This window comes from Mchenga conophoros, linkage group LG14 (genome assembly GCF_057382185.1).
Source record: "Mchenga conophoros isolate Kocher_MC1m ecotype Shallow Benthic linkage group LG14, M_conophoros_male_GT1.1, whole genome shotgun sequence".
In the NCBI taxonomy this organism is placed as follows: domain Eukaryota; kingdom Metazoa; phylum Chordata; class Actinopteri; order Cichliformes; family Cichlidae; genus Mchenga; species Mchenga conophoros.
In genome coordinates this window covers 23,071,998-23,089,857 of record NC_140539.1, presented here as the reverse complement: position 1 = coordinate 23,089,857, position 17,860 = coordinate 23,071,998, and the positions used below count along the sequence as shown (strand labels likewise).

Genomic DNA, 17,860 nt, shown 5'->3' with positions numbered 1-17,860 from the left:
GAATTCTTTTAATAAGCACAATTAACTGAGAGGAAATGTGTACTCCCTATAATTCACATTAGAATTTGTTACACTGGCTGGAAAAAAATAGAACATTTATATATATATATATATATATATATATATATATATAAAGAATACAAAGAATGAGAAGAGGGGATATGAAAAAAAAAGTCTTTCCATTCAGGCACATAACCCTCTTATTCTCTGTCACTCCCCTACCCTCTCTGTCTCGCTTTCTTTCCCAAGCTTGGCGTCTTAATGCTAGTGCTCTGGTGCACTTATGTTAAGGTTGAATGAAGTATTGAGTGAGCAAGCCTGGAGGACGCTGTCTATTACAGCTGCCGATCAGCAGCACACTCCAATATGAGCACACATTAACAAACCTTTGCATCCAAGTCAAAGGAATGAACAGATAAAGAAAAGGCACTCTATTCATTCTTACGCCTTTATTCAACCTGGCCTTTAATCCAAAGCCTATTGATTTAACTGCCATTTTCATTTTCTTAAACACTTTGCCTCTCTATTGTCTTCTATATTAGTTAGCTCAGCTCTTTTTTCCTCCACCTGCTGCCCACCTCTGTTGCTCCCCTCTTATCATTTCCCTGGATGAGAGCAGTTTATCTGGTGCCCTCTGAACTCTAAAATTAATCGTGCACCTCTGTAACGTCAAAGCGAGCAGTAACACAGAAATAAAGAACGAAAGTAGGGGCTGTGGAGTAGAAAATATAATATTGGGAATAATTACATCACATCTACTATCAAATAAAAACACATGACATGTGCAGCAAGATTACAGTCCTTTATGGCGTAGTGTGTTACCAATGGTATTCTTGGTGACTGCAGTCCCAAAATGCCTTTAGATCACTAACAAGCTTCTGCTGTGTAGTTTTCTCATGATTATTCTCACCCCATGAGGCAAGATCGGGCTCACACAGATTGGCTTGCCAGTCTGTGTGGCTGGGTCTGGGATCAATTACTTATTTATATATATACAAATTTATAGACAAATCAGTGTATAACTTTCATGTAATGTGCATTTGTCCTGGATTTTTTTGTCTCTCTTCATTAAAACAAAACTTGCATAAAAATTAGAGACTGTTCATTTCTTTGTAAGTGAGCAAACTTATAAATTCAGCAGGGGAGCAAATAATTATTTCCTCCATTGTATAGCAAACGTAATGCAGTAAGAAGATGATGGGGCATGTAAAGCAAAACATCCTTTAAAAATGCTTATTTTTAGTTCATGAGTGGTGCAGTGGGGTGAAGAATAGTCGGAGAGAAAACGAGTGGTTTGTAGAGCAGCACCACTCTAACAGCGGATGTATCCTAATAGTTCCTGAGAGAGAGGACAGAAGCAGGGGAAAATAAACAGGAAAAAGAGGGCACTGTTTGTTTCTTCCACCAAACAAAAGTCGGTCAAAAGATTACTTCACAAATTTAGCATTGAACCTCGATAAAATTATCAAACTTAAATTTTGAGGGTCTTTTATCAACAGTGGGCACTTCCACTAATCATGGGTCTCCCTTTCATATCGAGGGACTCACCTTTGGCAGCTGGCTCCACAGTGACCTTTTCGCTGAAGTTACCTCGGCCTGCAGTGGTGACGGCTGCAGCCCAGATCAGGTACTGCTGGCGGTGGTTGAGGTGTGTGATTCGATAAAACAGCAGCTCTGGATTAGCTTCATACTCACTTGGGAGCTAGAGAAAAATGAAATGAGAAGAGACATTGTTGATTTGGAAGAACAAACTTGATAATGTCCGAAAAATCATTTCACTTGATTAAAACTGTTCGACTACCTCTTACTGCAATTATCTAATCAGCCAATGGCACAACTTAATGCATTTAGATATGTAGACATGGTCAAGAAGACCTCCTGAAATTCAAAAGTGAGCATCAGAATGGGGACTCTGAAAGTTATATGGTTGTTGGTGCCAGACAAGCTGGTCTGATGATTTCAGAAACTGCTGATCTACTGGAAAGGCGATGGTGTAATGGTGCGGGCTATTTTCTTTGCACACTTTTTATCCTTTTGTACCAACTGAGTACCGTTTAACAACACAGTCTAGCTGAGTGTTGTGGTTGACCGTGTCCATCCCTTTATGACCATCGTGTACCCATCATCTGATGGCTGCTTCCAGCAGGATAGAGTGCCATGTCACAAAGCTCAGATAATCTCAAACTGGTTTCACTGTACTCGACTGGCCTCCACAGTCACCAGATCTCAATCCAATAGAGCACTTATGGGAAGCGATAGAACAGGAGATTCACATCATAGATGTGCAGCTGACAAATCTGCAGCAACTGTGTGATTATGTCAATACGCACCAAAATCTCTGAGGAATGTTTCCAGCACCTTTTTGACTCTATGAAGAATTAAAGTCGTTTGAAGTCCAAAAAAGTGCACAATGAGACAAAATGGGCAATTACAATAAAAAGAGTCTGGATTGGTTTGGAAACATGTAGCACTTTAACGGTACCTTTTCAAAATTAAAAAGAAAATGTTTTATAGCATTTCTCCGAAAATTTTAAGTATATTCAAGGTAGCATAAGATAAAATTTTGGGGATTCCAAATACAAGATTGTTTGGAGAGGCTGGAGTGATGTGATGAACTGAGTGAACATCATTTTAACGTGAACCAATTATTTTCTTCCTCATTTTGTATCAGTAAAACAGAGACTAAGATGGGCTAAAAGTTAGAGAGGTTCTGAGGCTTATCATAATGTGGTAAGGCAAAACGGTATGAAAGGATGACGCTGGAGGGAGGGAGGGAAGGAAGGCAAGCGATGCTTGAGGAGAGAGAGGCGAGAGGGTTGGATTGGGGGAGTGAATCCCACTCCCTCGCCTTCTCCGTTCTCCTCGGGGAGGGCAAACAGAGATATGAGAGAGGAAGACAATAGGGGACAGACAAATGAGTCAGTCAGAGATATCATGAACAGTCATACACTAATGAGGCCTATCTACTGCAGGCATCAGCAGTGATGGAGAGGAGAGGAGAGGAGAGGAAAGTAACACAAACAGACAGAGGAAGAGGAATGGTTACCCACAAGCAGTATGAATACACACCAATACATATGCATGAATGTACTGAAACACAGGCACACACACACACACACACACATAGAGCCGCATACATGACCTGGAGGTGGATGTGTAATTGCAGTGTGTTTAACCCAGCCATGTGTCTCCTGTCTAGACATATACGCATCACTGTCCCCTTAACACACACACACACACACACACACACACACACACACACACACACACACACACACACACACACACACACACACAGAATCTTTCATTTTCATTCGCTATTCACCTACCCACCAATTATACCTGTATTTCCTCAACTCCTACTCTTCACCTACTCCTCAGGTATCCCAGCAGTCAGCTATATATACACACACCTGCAACTCTGGCTGTTGCTGTGCTGCTGGCCTCAAGTAATAAATAGTATGGAAAAAAAAAAGAAAGAAAGAAACAATCAAAAATCAAAAATTCAACACACACACATACACTGCACTGTAAGGCAGCACCTAACATTCACTCGGCACCCTCTAAATCATATTTTACTACACCCAGGCTTGATACCGTCTTACATTTGTGACTGACAGGCACACATACACGGATGAAATGAAGACTGCGATACAAGTGTCAGATAGCATGAACAGTCAGCGAATGTGCCAGACCAGTAAAACCTGCGAAGACACTGCAGCGTTACTGAGCTCTGTCCTAGCCTGCTGGGTTGTTGTCTGCAGAACGGTTTATTCTGTGCAAACAGATTCCAGTATTCATGTTGTTTTTCACATTTATGAGCAGGTTGCCATGAAGGAATCCACTGAGCTTTTTATTACTTCACTATGTTCCCTGTTCATCATCCATTCCTCTTGCCTGTGACGCTCTCTCTATTTTTCTCTCCGACTATTCTTCACCCCACTGCACCATCCTTCTGTGCACCCCCGATGCCATCACTGTTCTTCATTTCTTTATCTTTACATTTGTCTGTCATCTGTGGGCCCACTCCTTGCTTTTTCCTGCATCTATCCACCAATATACCCCCCCCCCCTCCCTTCTATTTTACATTGTTTTAGCCCCCCGCCCTACTCTCACATACGCATCAATATCTTCTTCTGCACATTTGTCTCTATACTCTCCACTGCAAGCTGAAGCATGGATGGAGAGATGGATAGATAGAGGGTGGGATGGATGTATGGGTGGGTGGGTAGATGCTAGGAGGAAGGGAGGGAGGGAAGAGTGACAGAGTGTGTGTTGCTGTAACGGATATTAAAATATTCCTCCGGCATGGAAATAGCGGTGATCCGGGGAACGATAGAGCGAGATAATGAAAAGAGGAACAAAAGTACTCCCCGCGCGGTGTGTCTGACCCCCCCATCCCTCCTTCCTTCTCTCCAGTCGCACTCATTTACATAGTAATCATGCCGAACTCTGCATGGGGGCTTCAGAAAGAGATAGATAGATAGATAGATAGATAGATAGATAGATAGATAGATAGATAGATAGATAGATAGATAGATAGATAGATAGATAGATAGATAGATAGAGATAACGTGTGAGTGATTTATGAATGAAGGACATTAAGGAAAAGATGTAAATTTCTCAAAGGGAACATTTATATAGTACATGTGTATGCATGCGTGTGTGTGTTCAAGATTGCAAGCAGGTTATATTTCTTGCTTTAAATTCACACTGTTATAGAAACATGAGTTGCATATATGTATGTACCTCTATATCGCTCATGTAATACATTTATGAGTGCGTTTCTGTGTGCGTATGTGTGTGTGTGTGTGTGTGTGTGTGCGTCTAAGCTAGAGTGTGTATTTGCTCTTGGCTTGTTTTCTGCCCTCGTTGATGAACAGATGAGGTTGTCCTGGCAACGTGATGAGACGCAGATATGTAAATGAGGCTGGAGGGTGAGTTTGCACGCACACACACTGCAGAATGAGGAGAGCTCATTTCACACACGTATCTCGCTGAGACTGCAGCACTAGACCACACACAAAAACACACCCCAACACACACACCTACACACACACACACACACACACACACACACACACACACACACACACACACGCAAATGCTGTAATTAAGTCAAATGAGTTTTATCTCAGCAACATATAAAATGTTTAACAGAAGCTATTTTCTGCATAGAAAATAGGGTCTTGTCCCCTTCACTTTTCCACTTTAATTCATTTGTTTATCGTGAAACTCTCTGCGCCCCTCTTGTAACTTACCGGTTGGCCTGACCCGGGGCTGGAGCAGTAAATGGTGTACTTGCGGATGATTCCATTTGGCTTGTGAGGGGGCAACCACGACACTACGACACTGCTGGCAGAGGAGGGCACAGCTTTGATGCCAGCTGGGGGTCCAGGGTCTAAAAAGAAAGAAATGGAGGGCTGAGTAAAATGTGAACCACTTATATTTCAATGTGGTTACAGTAAACGGGAAGTAGTTTTCCCTTTCATCTTTATTATTTGCAGTAAATTGAACATCTTTGGGTTTTAGACTATTAGTTTGACAAAACAAGCAGTCAGAAATTCAATTCAACTTTCTTTTACACATCATAATAACAGCTAACTCGAAGCGCTTGTTAATATTATTAGGTAAAACCCTACAATATTAGAGAGAGAACTCCAGTGATCAATAGCCTGGCTTATGGGAAAATACAAAAGGAATATTTCAGTATTTTCTGCCATTTAATAGAGCACAGATAATGATGTTAAGAACATGACTAGCGGTATACCAGCTGCTCTATATGCATACTGGCCTGCATATAGTAGTGTATTATTATACATTCTAAAAATCTATTGGTTCTTTATTATCATTTATAAAGCCCTAAAAAAGGCCTTATGCTGCATGACTGTAGTCCTCAACCTCTTCCCAAATAAAGATTTCTCCTCATCAGCCCCACTAAGTATGAAACTACTGGTGAATTAATTAATTTAAGACCTCACTTCATTATAAACAACATCTTATGAGAAAGTCTTCATTTGGACACTAGTGACACCTGTAGCTTTACATACATTTAGAACAGACAATATGCCTTAAGTTCCATAAAGAGAAAATGATTATTCTCTCTTTACTATCACCATTTAAGGCTCATACTGAGCAAAAAATTTAAAAATGCATGATCTATAACAACAATGTATGATATGACCAACAACTCCCTTACTCAGTGATGTCCAGAAATTAGGCTGTTTTTGATGGAAATTTGTATTTGGCCGAGCACCAGCAGAATATGACATTAGGATTTATTAATATGAGAGGTATTTGTGCAATACTTAAATATTATTAAGAGATATGAGTTCATTTAGAGTCAAAGGTCAGAAAATCCTGAGAGAACTTGACAACATTGGAATTTATACCAAAATAGTATTTTTAACATAAAACCCACAAATGAAGACATGTAACCACACATTCAAAGAGCCAAATACTGTGGTCCCCTAGATATAAGGCTGAAAAATTAATCCCGGTCTTCAATATTCTTATGCTTGCTGTCTTCTATGTTTATTCATATAAGAGACAGAGGCAGAGAACGACAGACTGAGAACTGGCTGTTTGCACAATTGCACAGCAAACACTTTTCCATGTGCTGCGGCCAGAACCGAGGGCAAAGGGAAAATACAGAAAACGCTGAGCGTTTGTGAAGAGGTTGCCCCTGGACACAGTGTCAACCCGCATCAGGGAAAAAAGACACACTCAGTTTGCCCCAGATAAACACGCACACTCTCACACACGCACACACAAAGACTAACACAATAGACATATTTGAATAGCAATTGCAGTGGGGCCAGCTCATAAAATGGAGATATGGTGGTGAAAAGAGAATAAAGGCCTTTTCTGAAACGACACATCTTAGAATCATTGCTCCCCTCTCTTTCCTGCACTCCCTCTCTCCCTCATTTTCTTCATCTCCAGACGCCTGCCTTCTCCTCTGCCTGGCCCCAGGGAGGTGGAGGAGAGGCGGATACGGATGTAATCCACAGCACCGCCAGTGTAAGCACAAAATTAATTCTCTCTAAGCCACAAAGAATTAATCCCTCTCCTTGTGCTGGGTGCCAGGGTAGACTTGCACACAAACAATAGCGCATGTACACACACATGCACTCGTGCATGCACGCCAACACAAAGCCATATACACCTGCAAACAGACAGACTTAACCCCCAACCCATCTCCACACACACACACCTCCAGATACCCGCATGCACAGACTGACACCCTTAGGGTCCTTAACCACACACACACTTTTTGGCTTCTTAATTCTCATTAGCACTGGTAATGGCACATCAGAGCACAAAGAGGTTTTAATCAGCAACCTCAGCCTTACAAAGACCCCCTCTACCCCCGCTGGCTCTCTGCCTCCCACATTGCTGCCTAAACCAAGAAAAAGAAACAAAAAACCTTAAACCTGCCCCAAAGATGTGAGGAAAGTAAATGACTCCTCCTGACTGGAGGTCAGTTCTTCACTTAGTTTATCTGTTTGGTCAGAGCTAGTAAAATACAGACTCACAGTCCTCACGGGTTTGGATATAAAGGACGTTGCTCCGGACGCCATCCCCAGCCTGGGTGTAGGCCAGCACTTGGATGCTGTAGTTAGTAAACTTTTCAAGGCCTCTCAGCTCCACTTGCTCTTTGGTGGTTGTGATGTTCTGCATTTCACCCCACTCTGTTAGACAATAGGACAGAGAGAAGATTAGAATGCAAACCTGAGACATTTAGTGATCGCAATTTAACCTGGATATAACAAGACAAACTCAACACACCTCCGTCTGGGAAAACAGCCCAAAAAACAACACGATATCCCTTCAATACACCGTGAAGTGTCAGTCTTGGAGGCTCAGCCCATGTGATAACTGCTTCGTCAGATGTTACAGAAATGGCTCGCACATTCTGAGGAGGCTGACTGGGTACTAAAGACAAAGACAGAGGACAAAAGGTCAGATGAGTTATCCAAGCTGTGAATCGTCAGGTATTTAAATATGTAGTGCACCTTTTCAGTAATGAAGGTCTGATCATTGAATGTTGGAAAAACAACTAATTTGATTGATTGCACTACAAAGATAAAATGCGGAAAATCCAGGAATTATTTACTCTTAAATATGTGGTTTATCATTAGAAGATAGATTTCTTTCCATGCTGTGGAACTGGATTACATTAGGGGAGCGGTTCTAAAACTTTTGTTGTCATGTCCCAGTTCAGAAACTGAAAAATAATTCATGTCCTTCACAACACAAATTTCACATTTTATTTTATGGAGTAACCATAAACCAAGTTGAGTTTGACTTAAATAAAGGCCACTGTAACAGCATGAATAAACACTTTTTTCCCTGAAAAAATCATATTGCTTAACTTATTTTCATTCCATGCTTTCTGTCCAAATGCCACAGTGCTCAATGAACTTAAGAAAGCTAATGGAGATGTAGATTTTTGAACTTGTGTGTATATATATATATATATATATATATATACATACATACATACATACATACATACATACATATATATGTTTCATAACAGCAGGGTGCAAGATGCTAGCAGGCAGGGCATACATGGAGCGCCATAACCAAGTGGCCGGCATAGTGTACAGGAACATCTGTGCCAAGTATAACCTGGAAGTCCCGAGGTCAAAATGGGAGATGCCCCCAAGGGTGGTGGAGAATGACCGAGCTAAGATCCTGTGGGACTTCCAGATACAGACGGACAAAATGGTGGTGGCTAACCAACCGGACATAGTGTTGGTAGAGAAACAGAAGAAGACGGCCATAGTAATTGATGTAGCGGTCAAGAATGACAGAAACATCAGAAAGAAGGAACACAAGAAGCTCAAGAAATATCAAGGGCTCAGAGAAGAGCTCGAGAAGTTGTGGAGGCTGAAGGTAACAGTGGTCCCAGTGGTAATCGGAGCACTAGGTGCGGTGACTCCCAAGCTAGGCGAGTGGCTCCAGCAGATCCCAGGAACAACATCGGAGATCTCTGTCCAGAAGAGTGCAGTCCTAGGAACAGCTAAGATACTGCACAGGACCCTCAAGCTCCCAGGCCTCTGGTAGAGGACCCAAGATGAAGGATTGACTGCCCGCAGGGGCGAGCGGGGAATTTTTTTTTATGTTTTGAAAAATATATTTCATATATTTTTCAGTTCAACTATTTTGAAAAACCAGTGTCGCCATTAGATTTCTAAAGTTCATTGAGGTTATATGGATATTGAGTTTTCAGGGGTATCTGCAGCCTGAAGTTAAACATTGTGCAGATTATTTTTAAATAAAGATATGACTTTGGTAGTTAGTTTATTAATAAATCTATTAACAGACCTTCCTGAAACTCTAAAATACATTTCCATATCAAACTTAAAGTGAGTAAACAGGTGATAGATGAAAGGCCATGCCATGTGTCAAGCCTGATGTATAGGACCATTTCTCTTTCTCTGTACAAGCCTCCCTCTGTCTCTGCCAGTCCAGGTGTCCTTTCTATTGGCTACCACTGACCACGAGTCATTCAGGCTTTGAATAAAGACCACTGTTGAAGATGAACAGAAGTCAACTTGTGAGAGAAGGAAGCGCAGGAAGAGAGGAAGAGTGCTGACTGAAAGACAGTGTAATGAAAGAGAAGGATTGGGCCAAGTCCACCAGGGAATTTCTCTGCAGCTGGTGAAGAGAAAGGAGGAGGGAGGAGGATGGAGGACTGGAGGGAAAGGAGAAAGGAGGATCAGAAAACTAAAACATGGTTTTGCATGAATAAAAACTTTAGCTTCCATATCCAAATAATGAGAATGCAACCAAACACAACCCCATTCCCACCTTTACCAGAAGCAAAATAAGACTAAAAATGTGATCAAGAAGGTTAGTGGGTTCAAATGGGTGTCTCTAATAGGGCTTGCTTATACAGATATTTTAAAATGAAAAAAACAAAACAAATGAACAAAATAAACCTTACATAAATGACTGCATTAATTTGGGGAAAATAACAATGATGAACTCGGGCTATAGGGAGGAGGACACGCGGGTGATGGGCAGAGGAAGAAGGGAGGAAGAGAGTTAAAAGCAAGGGGAGCAAGGGAAGGGCAGAAAAAGATGAAAAGAGGGATCAGGGAGACAATGCGCTCAGCTGTGGATAATTACAGCAGGAAGCTAGCACAGGGAAAGAGAGAGAGACAAACAGAGAGACAAGCTAATTATAATTATTTTTAGTATGCTTGTTGTTATCACTATTATCATAATGGCCATCAATATCACTGTCGCCACGGTGACAGCCACAGGAAAGAACTGGAGGGCTCTGTCTCTTCTAGACCAATGAGGCTAAGCCAACTGTTCACTGGAAGGACGAATGTGTATGTGATTGGTGTATGTGTGTTTGTTTGTACGTGGTACAAACATGCAAATGTAGATAAACGGAGATTGAGAGAGATAGTATGTAACAAAGATGGCTGTCTGCATTTAGCATGAAGATGAACTGCCCAATGCTAAAGAAACAAAGAGTGAGAAAAGACAAATGAGAACACAAGAAGTGCGACAGATGCAGCCGCCTAGTCCAAAAACTGGAGGCAATGCATCAACCTTAATTCTTTCGAATGGATAAAAGCGAAAAGAAGTCCGTATAGATGTCTATAAGAAAATTATAATACTTCACCTTGTATGTTGTCAGTAAACACTTTGATCTTAATTGCATATCTTAATTTAATTTGATGTGGTGTTTAACTTTTTTTAATTATGGTCAAAAAGATGATATAGCAGGATATGATTTGCCTACCTAAATAGTGACTGCCATAATGCTAATTATGAGTATAACAACTGTCAACTTGTCGTGACTTTCATTTGTTTTATCAGCAGCCAAAAGTCAATACAGTCGGCATAGAAACCAATGCTTAATATAAAAAAAAAAATTCATAAATAAATGATAAAAGAATTTTTTTAAGAAGGTGTCTGCCCTTGCAATATAAAGTTTAGCCCTTGAATGTCAGGTTGAAAAGCTAAATGGATCAAATTCAATCACAGGACAATAAACAAGGACAAGGATTCATTGCTCTATTGTGATTGCGCCATCAGTTTACTACACCAGCCTCTTCCATCTTTCCCAAACTGCTTTTAAGCTCGTGTTGCACATTTTTGTCTTTTTGTTGGTCAATTTTTGTCATCAGTTGTTTCCCCCCCAAAAGTATCAACAAATCTCTAATGTGTTTGTTTGGTAAACTATGAATCTTGTGCAACACTTTCCAGCCTAAGAAGAGGGTTTTGCTCTCTAAGTGCTTATTGTGTTTTAGTCATTCATCCATTCAGCATTAACTCTTCTACCCAATAATGATCGGGACATATTGCAGTATATACACTCTGTCTACACTCACTTTACATGAATCACAGAGGTTATCTGTGTAGATGGTATTTATAAGGGATTGGAATTTCAACAGCCAATATTCATTCTTGCTGAGGCAACAGAGCGAATGTAGTAATTTGAGGTTATACAGCATGGCATGATTTGAAAGAGACCAGACTGCAAAAGCAAAAAGTACAATGGCATGAGAAATAGTGCAGAGGCTGATATTTCATATGACTGACTTTGTCCTTTTCCACTGCACATTTGCACTTATTTGTTTTATTTGTTCCAATATTGCTACAGGTCATAAAGGTAGCCAACATTTACCTTATTATACAGTCCTACAGACTGTCCTACAATCCCTTTACACGTATGTTGACACAGTTGTGTATTGCTCACCGTCTTCTAGTGTTGTAGCATTGATCTCTGAGCTGGAAGGTCCTGTGCCTGCTCTGTTGAAAGCTTGGACAACCACCCCATACTGGGCAAACTTCTTCAGGTTGTCCAGTGTGTAGACCTCACTGTCTCCAGTGGCCTTCATCTCCACGATGCTGTACTGCCCATTACTACCTGGGCCATTTTCTCTGTAACCGATTTGGTAACCGCGGATGACACCGTTCTGCAGCTCCTTCCTTGGAGCCTAAAGGTTTCCATTTGAAAAAATGTTCTCACATTAGAATCAATATTCATATTGCTAGATTGTGTAATGACATTGACACCTCCACACATACATTAAGATGAAAAATAAGTTAATCTGAAGAAATAATGATAAAATAATATAAGGCAAAGCTGGTCAGGAGACAGATCCTTGAAATGCATTACCTTCCATGTGACCCTGATACTCTGAGATGTCACAGGCTGCAGGATGACATCCATTGGAGGACCATCAGGCTCTATAACAAGAGAGACAATGGGACTGAGTGGAGGCATTGCACTAATGTCAGAAAAACATTATGCAACATTAACATTTCCACGTTTCGTACTTTTTCTTGAATATTTAGATCAAAAGAGGTTTCTTTCAGTTTTATTGAGACTAGCATTCAAAATGATTAGTCAAGGACAGATGTCAGAGTCATAACAGATTCAAACGCTAATTGCTCATACAACAAGCAAAAAATAAAATATTTGCCTACATTCACGCGAGTAGAAAGCAGTGCTGTCAAAAGACTTACGTGCTTCCTCTGTGCTGATAGTGAGTTCCTTACTAGCCTCGCTTTTGCCTATAGCATTGTAGGAGTACATGCGGATACTGTAGACAGATGCAGGATGAAGATCCACTATGTTGGCCTGGTTGTTGGTTGGAGAGATATTTCGGGTGGCATGCTTTAGTTCCCAGGAATCTGACAAAACAGGAGAAAATAACACATTTTACTACTTCAACACTTTGGATGGACATGGGAAGTTGGGAATGCTATTGGCATTCAGTTTAAAATAGCTTCAAATAAAGAGGCTCAAATAAAACAAGCACAAACAACCTAGCAATTTTCAGTGTAGAATATACTGCTACTTTTAGGGTCTTTTGCAATACTTTAATAAAATAAATCACCGACTTGACTTTTACTCACCTGTTTTGTTCTTGTATTCGATATCGTATGATGTAATTACGCTGTTCCCATCAAATCTCTGTGTCCACCTGAGATTCATGCTACGATCTTTCACTTCTCGCACCTCTAGCTCTGGAGGGTCTGGAGGCTCTGAGGTTTAAAATTAGACAAAGTGAACAAAAGGAGGCAAGAAAAAGGAGGGAAAAAAGGACCACATGAAAGACAAGTTCAAAGGTGAAGAAAGAAGAGCGTAGTTTTGTAGCTTTTATGGTATTAAAGTGAGGATGGTACAGTACATGCTTTTGCACATGGACGCTTACCTTGCACAGTGAGCTGGATAAGGCCTCGTCCCTCTCCGTAAGAGTTGATGGCATGACAAGAGAAGAAGACTGAATCCTCACGCTCTGCTGGCTTGAGCTCAAGTGAGAAAGGCACAAAGAAAAAAATGTCAACGAGAGAAACAACTCTATGTCTGCATAGACAAATTGTGCAAAGCTTTGTGATGAAGAAGCGCCTCGGTGAAAGTTTTTGCTTGACCATGTTTTGTTTGGTATTTAGGCGACTCTGTTCACCTCACTGAAAGGTGTAACAGACACCTGTACACTCGGCACCCACTGCAGTTTGAGTGCCAAGAATTAGTTTTTGCCTAAAAAACATTTGGTTGGTGTGTGAGGTACACATACACCGACAAAACATACAAAACACTTGATCATCGCTGAGGTTGTGACACTCTCTGAATTCAGTGAACACAAAGTTGCTCCTCATTTATGCGTCTCCCTCCATTACCTTTTGTTAATATCTGAAAAACATGGCATCAGCAGGCTAAAGAAGCTCCGTGCTTTCATTTGAGCCTGGCCAGTGCAGAATTTCCGTTTTAAATGAATTAGGAGACAACCCGTGGCTGCTATGACTGCCACGGTATGTTAGAGGAAAATTAAGACATAGAGATATTGAGAATTAGAATTTCTGTTTTGAATCTGGGATAATAAAGTATATCTAATCTTGTATTCTGATGAATTAATTTAATAATAAATTAATCTCTCTAACTGTTTGCTAAATTTGTGGCCAGCACAATTTGAATTTCTAACAACCCCAAACACACAAACTGGTTTTGCTATCTTCTTTCTAATCTTAACGCTATGAAGCACAGACAAGGAAGGTACAAAAGTTGACACTGTACCAAATAGTTTGCTTTGCGTGGTGAAAGTTACAGCTGTTTTCACACGTGAACTCTGGAATCTCTGGAAAATCACCGTGTGATTTTCTGTTTTGGACTGTGTCTGAAGTTGCACCTTCTGATCGGTTAACTGCTAATTTTATGGCAGGGAGCTAGGAGGACAAAGACCGTTTAATGTCTAAATGAAGTCTGTCATTAGTGTTCACACGTACAATGCTGTCGGGTAATATGTTGAAAAATTCAGGGTAGTAGTCTGGGTGTGAAAAAGTAAATCAAAAGAAAAGATTTAAAGCTCATGCATCTGTCAACTGAATAAGAGTCGGTGAGACATTAATGTCTCATTTCATCAGAAATGATCTAGATCTTCTACTATATATAAGTCTTTTTTTTTTTTACCTTGAGTGTTGACAGCACCTCATCAGTCTTTTCATTGGGACTGGTGGTAATGGAGTATCGGGGGTTGCGATCGGGGTCGATGACGGTGTCACCCCTTTCCCAGCGGATGATGATGGGCCATTCTCCCCTGGCTGTGCAGTTCAACTCCTTCAAGTGACCCTTCTTAGCCATGGTGGTGTTGGGGTGACTGGTGATCATTGCTGGGACTGGAAGGAGACGGGAAATGGAGTGTGAGATGAAAAGAAGGCAAGAATAAATGGGGTGAAGCAGGCAGAAATGGTAACAGTAAACAGATTGATGAGAGGGATGTCAGATGACAGAAGCAGATAAAAGAGGGGAGAGGGAGGAAGGAAAAGAAAGAGTAAGTGGATAATAAGCAGGGTTTAAGTGGAAAAGCAGAAAGAAGGGAAATAGCAGAGAGGAGAAAGGTGGGATAACTGGCAGTTGAAAAAGGTGGAGTTCAGAGTAGCCAAGTTCCATTGCAGTAAAGTAATGAAGAGCTGTGGTCAATGAGGTAAAGTCAATAAACCTCCTTCCTCATTCCCCAATAGTTAACACTGGGGTCTAGGTGAATGAAGAGGCAAAAACGATACACTCTACCTTTCGTGTACACTCTATACACAAAATCCCTTTACACACTCAATCTTCTCTCCCCAACAGACACACAGGCACACGCACTCATTTACACACACAAAATATCGATCTGAGGAGGCTTCTGCTGTTTTGTTTTCATCACTTATTCATCTCACCCTCCCTCTTTTCCTCTTTTCCTCCCTCTCCGCTGAGTGAAACAGACAGAATTGAGGGAGGCAGAGGAGAGGAACGGTTCAATCAATAACACTAACACCAGAAGGGGAGAGAGAAAGTGAAAGGGAGAGAGAGGGAGAGGGGCAACCCTGTGATAGAAAAACATGATGAAACTAGTAGATAGATTTATGTGCAGCTTGTTATATGTGTCTGCGTGTACAAGTGTCAAAGGGTGCCAGAATATTAAGCCTTGACATCTCTGTCGTGATTACAGATTTTTGGTCAAGGTCAGTGTACTGCATAGTAAAAAATATATTGGCATCATATAACGCTCTACTAGATACTGACAGTCAATGTGTCTGTGTGTGTTTGCATACACATTCTCCATGTGGAGTTTCACATTGCATTACATAGGGTGTTACTGACGTCGAGGGCAGGTTGAAGAGATTGATTGCAGATAATGGTTAAGCTCAAAGTCATTTTGATCGTCTGTAGACAGATCCCGAGAGTCAAAAGATCAATCGCTGAGTTGCTTGCTTTGTCAATGTCTACCGCAGATACACACACACACTTTTTTTTCATTCTATACCTCATGTTTTTTCACTTATGTCCACAGTCACCTTTGCTCTTCGAGTCTACGATGGTGCATGTATGTGCGCGTACGGTTGAGCCCAAAGAGAGAGTGTTGCGAGCTGGCTCATTGGTTTGACACGGTTAGTGAGTGCATGTGGATGAGGACCGATAAAGAGGGAGTGCTGGAGCATCCCAGATGGCCTCACTGCAGTCGTCTGCGTAGCGAAGAAGTCATACCCTGCTACATTAACCAGTGCAAGTTTGTATACTCACTCTTAACTGTGAGGACCATGCTTTTGCTGATGTCTGAGCCCACGCCGTTGGAGGCCTGACAGAGGTAGAAGCCCCGATCCTCTTCCAGGACATGTCTGATAAGTAAAGAGCCATTATTCATGATCTGAATACGGCCCGTCAGAGGCACAGGGTGGTACTGCTGTGGGTTCCCAATACCCGCTGGACAGAGAGAGAGTGAGCAAAGGAACATGAGATTATGATATAGTTAACTGCCGGCATATGCATTTTACTTTGCACAGAATAGATATGACAATGTGCAGAGAACAGCTGACGGAGGCACATCACAGTACATAAATAAAGAATTTAGGATCGTATAAAACTCATGTACCTAATGCACCTTTGGCATGCTTCCACATGACCTTAGGAGGAGGGTATCCATCAACAGAACAGTTCAGGATAGCTGACTTCCCATAGATCCCATCCTGGTTATTGGGCTGCACCACAAACCGAGGAGGCACTGGAGAATATTAAACACGAGATTCATATTTCTGTTATTATTTCAATAACCTCTAATGTTTAGTGAGGAAATGGAGATGAGTATGAATAAAAAAAAACAACATATACTAAGAGTTATCCTCAGTTGAAATTTTGATAGTTGATGATGATGGAGAGCACTGTTTAACAAGTTAATCAACTGAAATGAGACTGCAAAGGCCATGGAATGTAATTCATATACATTTTAAACTCATCAAACTATTCAGTCACCGTTTAAAAGTATCCCTGCATCCTCTCATCGTGCAGGTTACACTTTTTACCTTAATATTTCAAGTTGTTCAAAAAAAGGCTTTGTCTGAGGTGACATAGACTTCGCAAAAAATAACCCTTTCTTCGAGTGTTAATGTGCTGATAATTAAAGAGAGAAAAATCAAATGTTATTTGAGGGATGTGGAGATGTCCTGTAATACTTTAAAAATCTTATCTTTTTTGTGTTGTGTTGTGTTTTGAAAAATTTGGCATTAAACCAAAAAGGTATTGGAATATCAAAATTAGAAGTTAAGGATCCAGTGCAAAATCACTTCTGCTGTTTGATTTTTGACCATTTTTATTTCTATCATCCAGGTCCTCCATCTTTATTCAAGTGGAATACCAAATCTCCAAAGTGCTCCTTTTTCCTCCATTTGTCCTTCATCCCTTTCTAAATATCTCTTTCATATTCTCTCTTTTGTGCTCTTTCTTTTCTTACCTGTAACCGTGAGCTGCCTCTCTGTGCTGACAGTGGCAGCATCATTGCTGGCAATGCAGGTGTAGTTGCCATTGTGCTTGAGCGACACCTTCGATATCTGGAGGGAGCTCATGAACTCCTTCGTGTCAATAGTAATGCCCGAAGAGGGCACGATCTCCTGGCCGTCCTTGCGCCATGTGATGCGTATGGGCATGTCCCCAGACGACACCACGCAGGCAATGTACATCAATTTACCGATGGAAGTCGGAGGAAAGTCAAATGGCTGGATCAGTGGAGGAACTGAGACAGGTAGAAAAGACAGAGAAATTGGATGAAAGAGTCCAAAAAATAACCAAAACCAATAAGAGAAATACAAGGTCCAAGGAATAGTGGGAGGGTGAATAGATATGCAGAGACAAATGGGAGAAATTGTGAAATGAAATAAAAGAAGATAAGTAAAAGAGATAGAACGATTGGATGAAAGAGAGTGGAAAATGGAAAAGGCAAGGGTACATAAAAAGGCAAGGACAGGCAGCGGGGTGAAATAAAGGGTATATAGAGAGAAGTCAGTCTAAGGCAAAGAGAGAATGGAAATAAAGAAAAAAATGAATGAAAACAGTTAGAGGGCTGTTTAA

The 17,860-nt window shown here is 41.0% G+C and overlaps 1 protein-coding gene across 1 annotated transcript in view; it reads right to left on the bottom strand.

Annotated features, from left to right (window-relative positions):
• The window catches only part of dscaml1 (Down syndrome cell adhesion molecule like 1), a 98,865-nt gene that overhangs the window by 11,868 nt on the left and 69,137 nt on the right, over window positions 1-17,860 (bottom strand). Inside the window, exons 10-22 of the mRNA XM_085243445.1 lie at window positions 17,247-17,525; window positions 16,392-16,520; window positions 16,043-16,222; window positions 14,450-14,655; window positions 13,197-13,293; window positions 12,898-13,026; window positions 12,505-12,672; window positions 12,155-12,225; window positions 11,732-11,972; window positions 7,792-7,938; window positions 7,539-7,694; window positions 5,262-5,401; window positions 1,549-1,702 (exon numbers count right to left, since the gene is read on the bottom strand). Of these exons, the coding sequence (XP_085099571.1) occupies window positions 1,549-1,702; window positions 5,262-5,401; window positions 7,539-7,694; window positions 7,792-7,938; window positions 11,732-11,972; window positions 12,155-12,225; window positions 12,505-12,672; window positions 12,898-13,026; window positions 13,197-13,293; window positions 14,450-14,655; window positions 16,043-16,222; window positions 16,392-16,520; window positions 17,247-17,525 (2,097 nt within the window). The remainder of the gene's footprint in view (window positions 1-1,548; window positions 1,703-5,261; window positions 5,402-7,538; window positions 7,695-7,791; window positions 7,939-11,731; window positions 11,973-12,154; window positions 12,226-12,504; window positions 12,673-12,897; window positions 13,027-13,196; window positions 13,294-14,449; window positions 14,656-16,042; window positions 16,223-16,391; window positions 16,521-17,246; window positions 17,526-17,860) is intronic.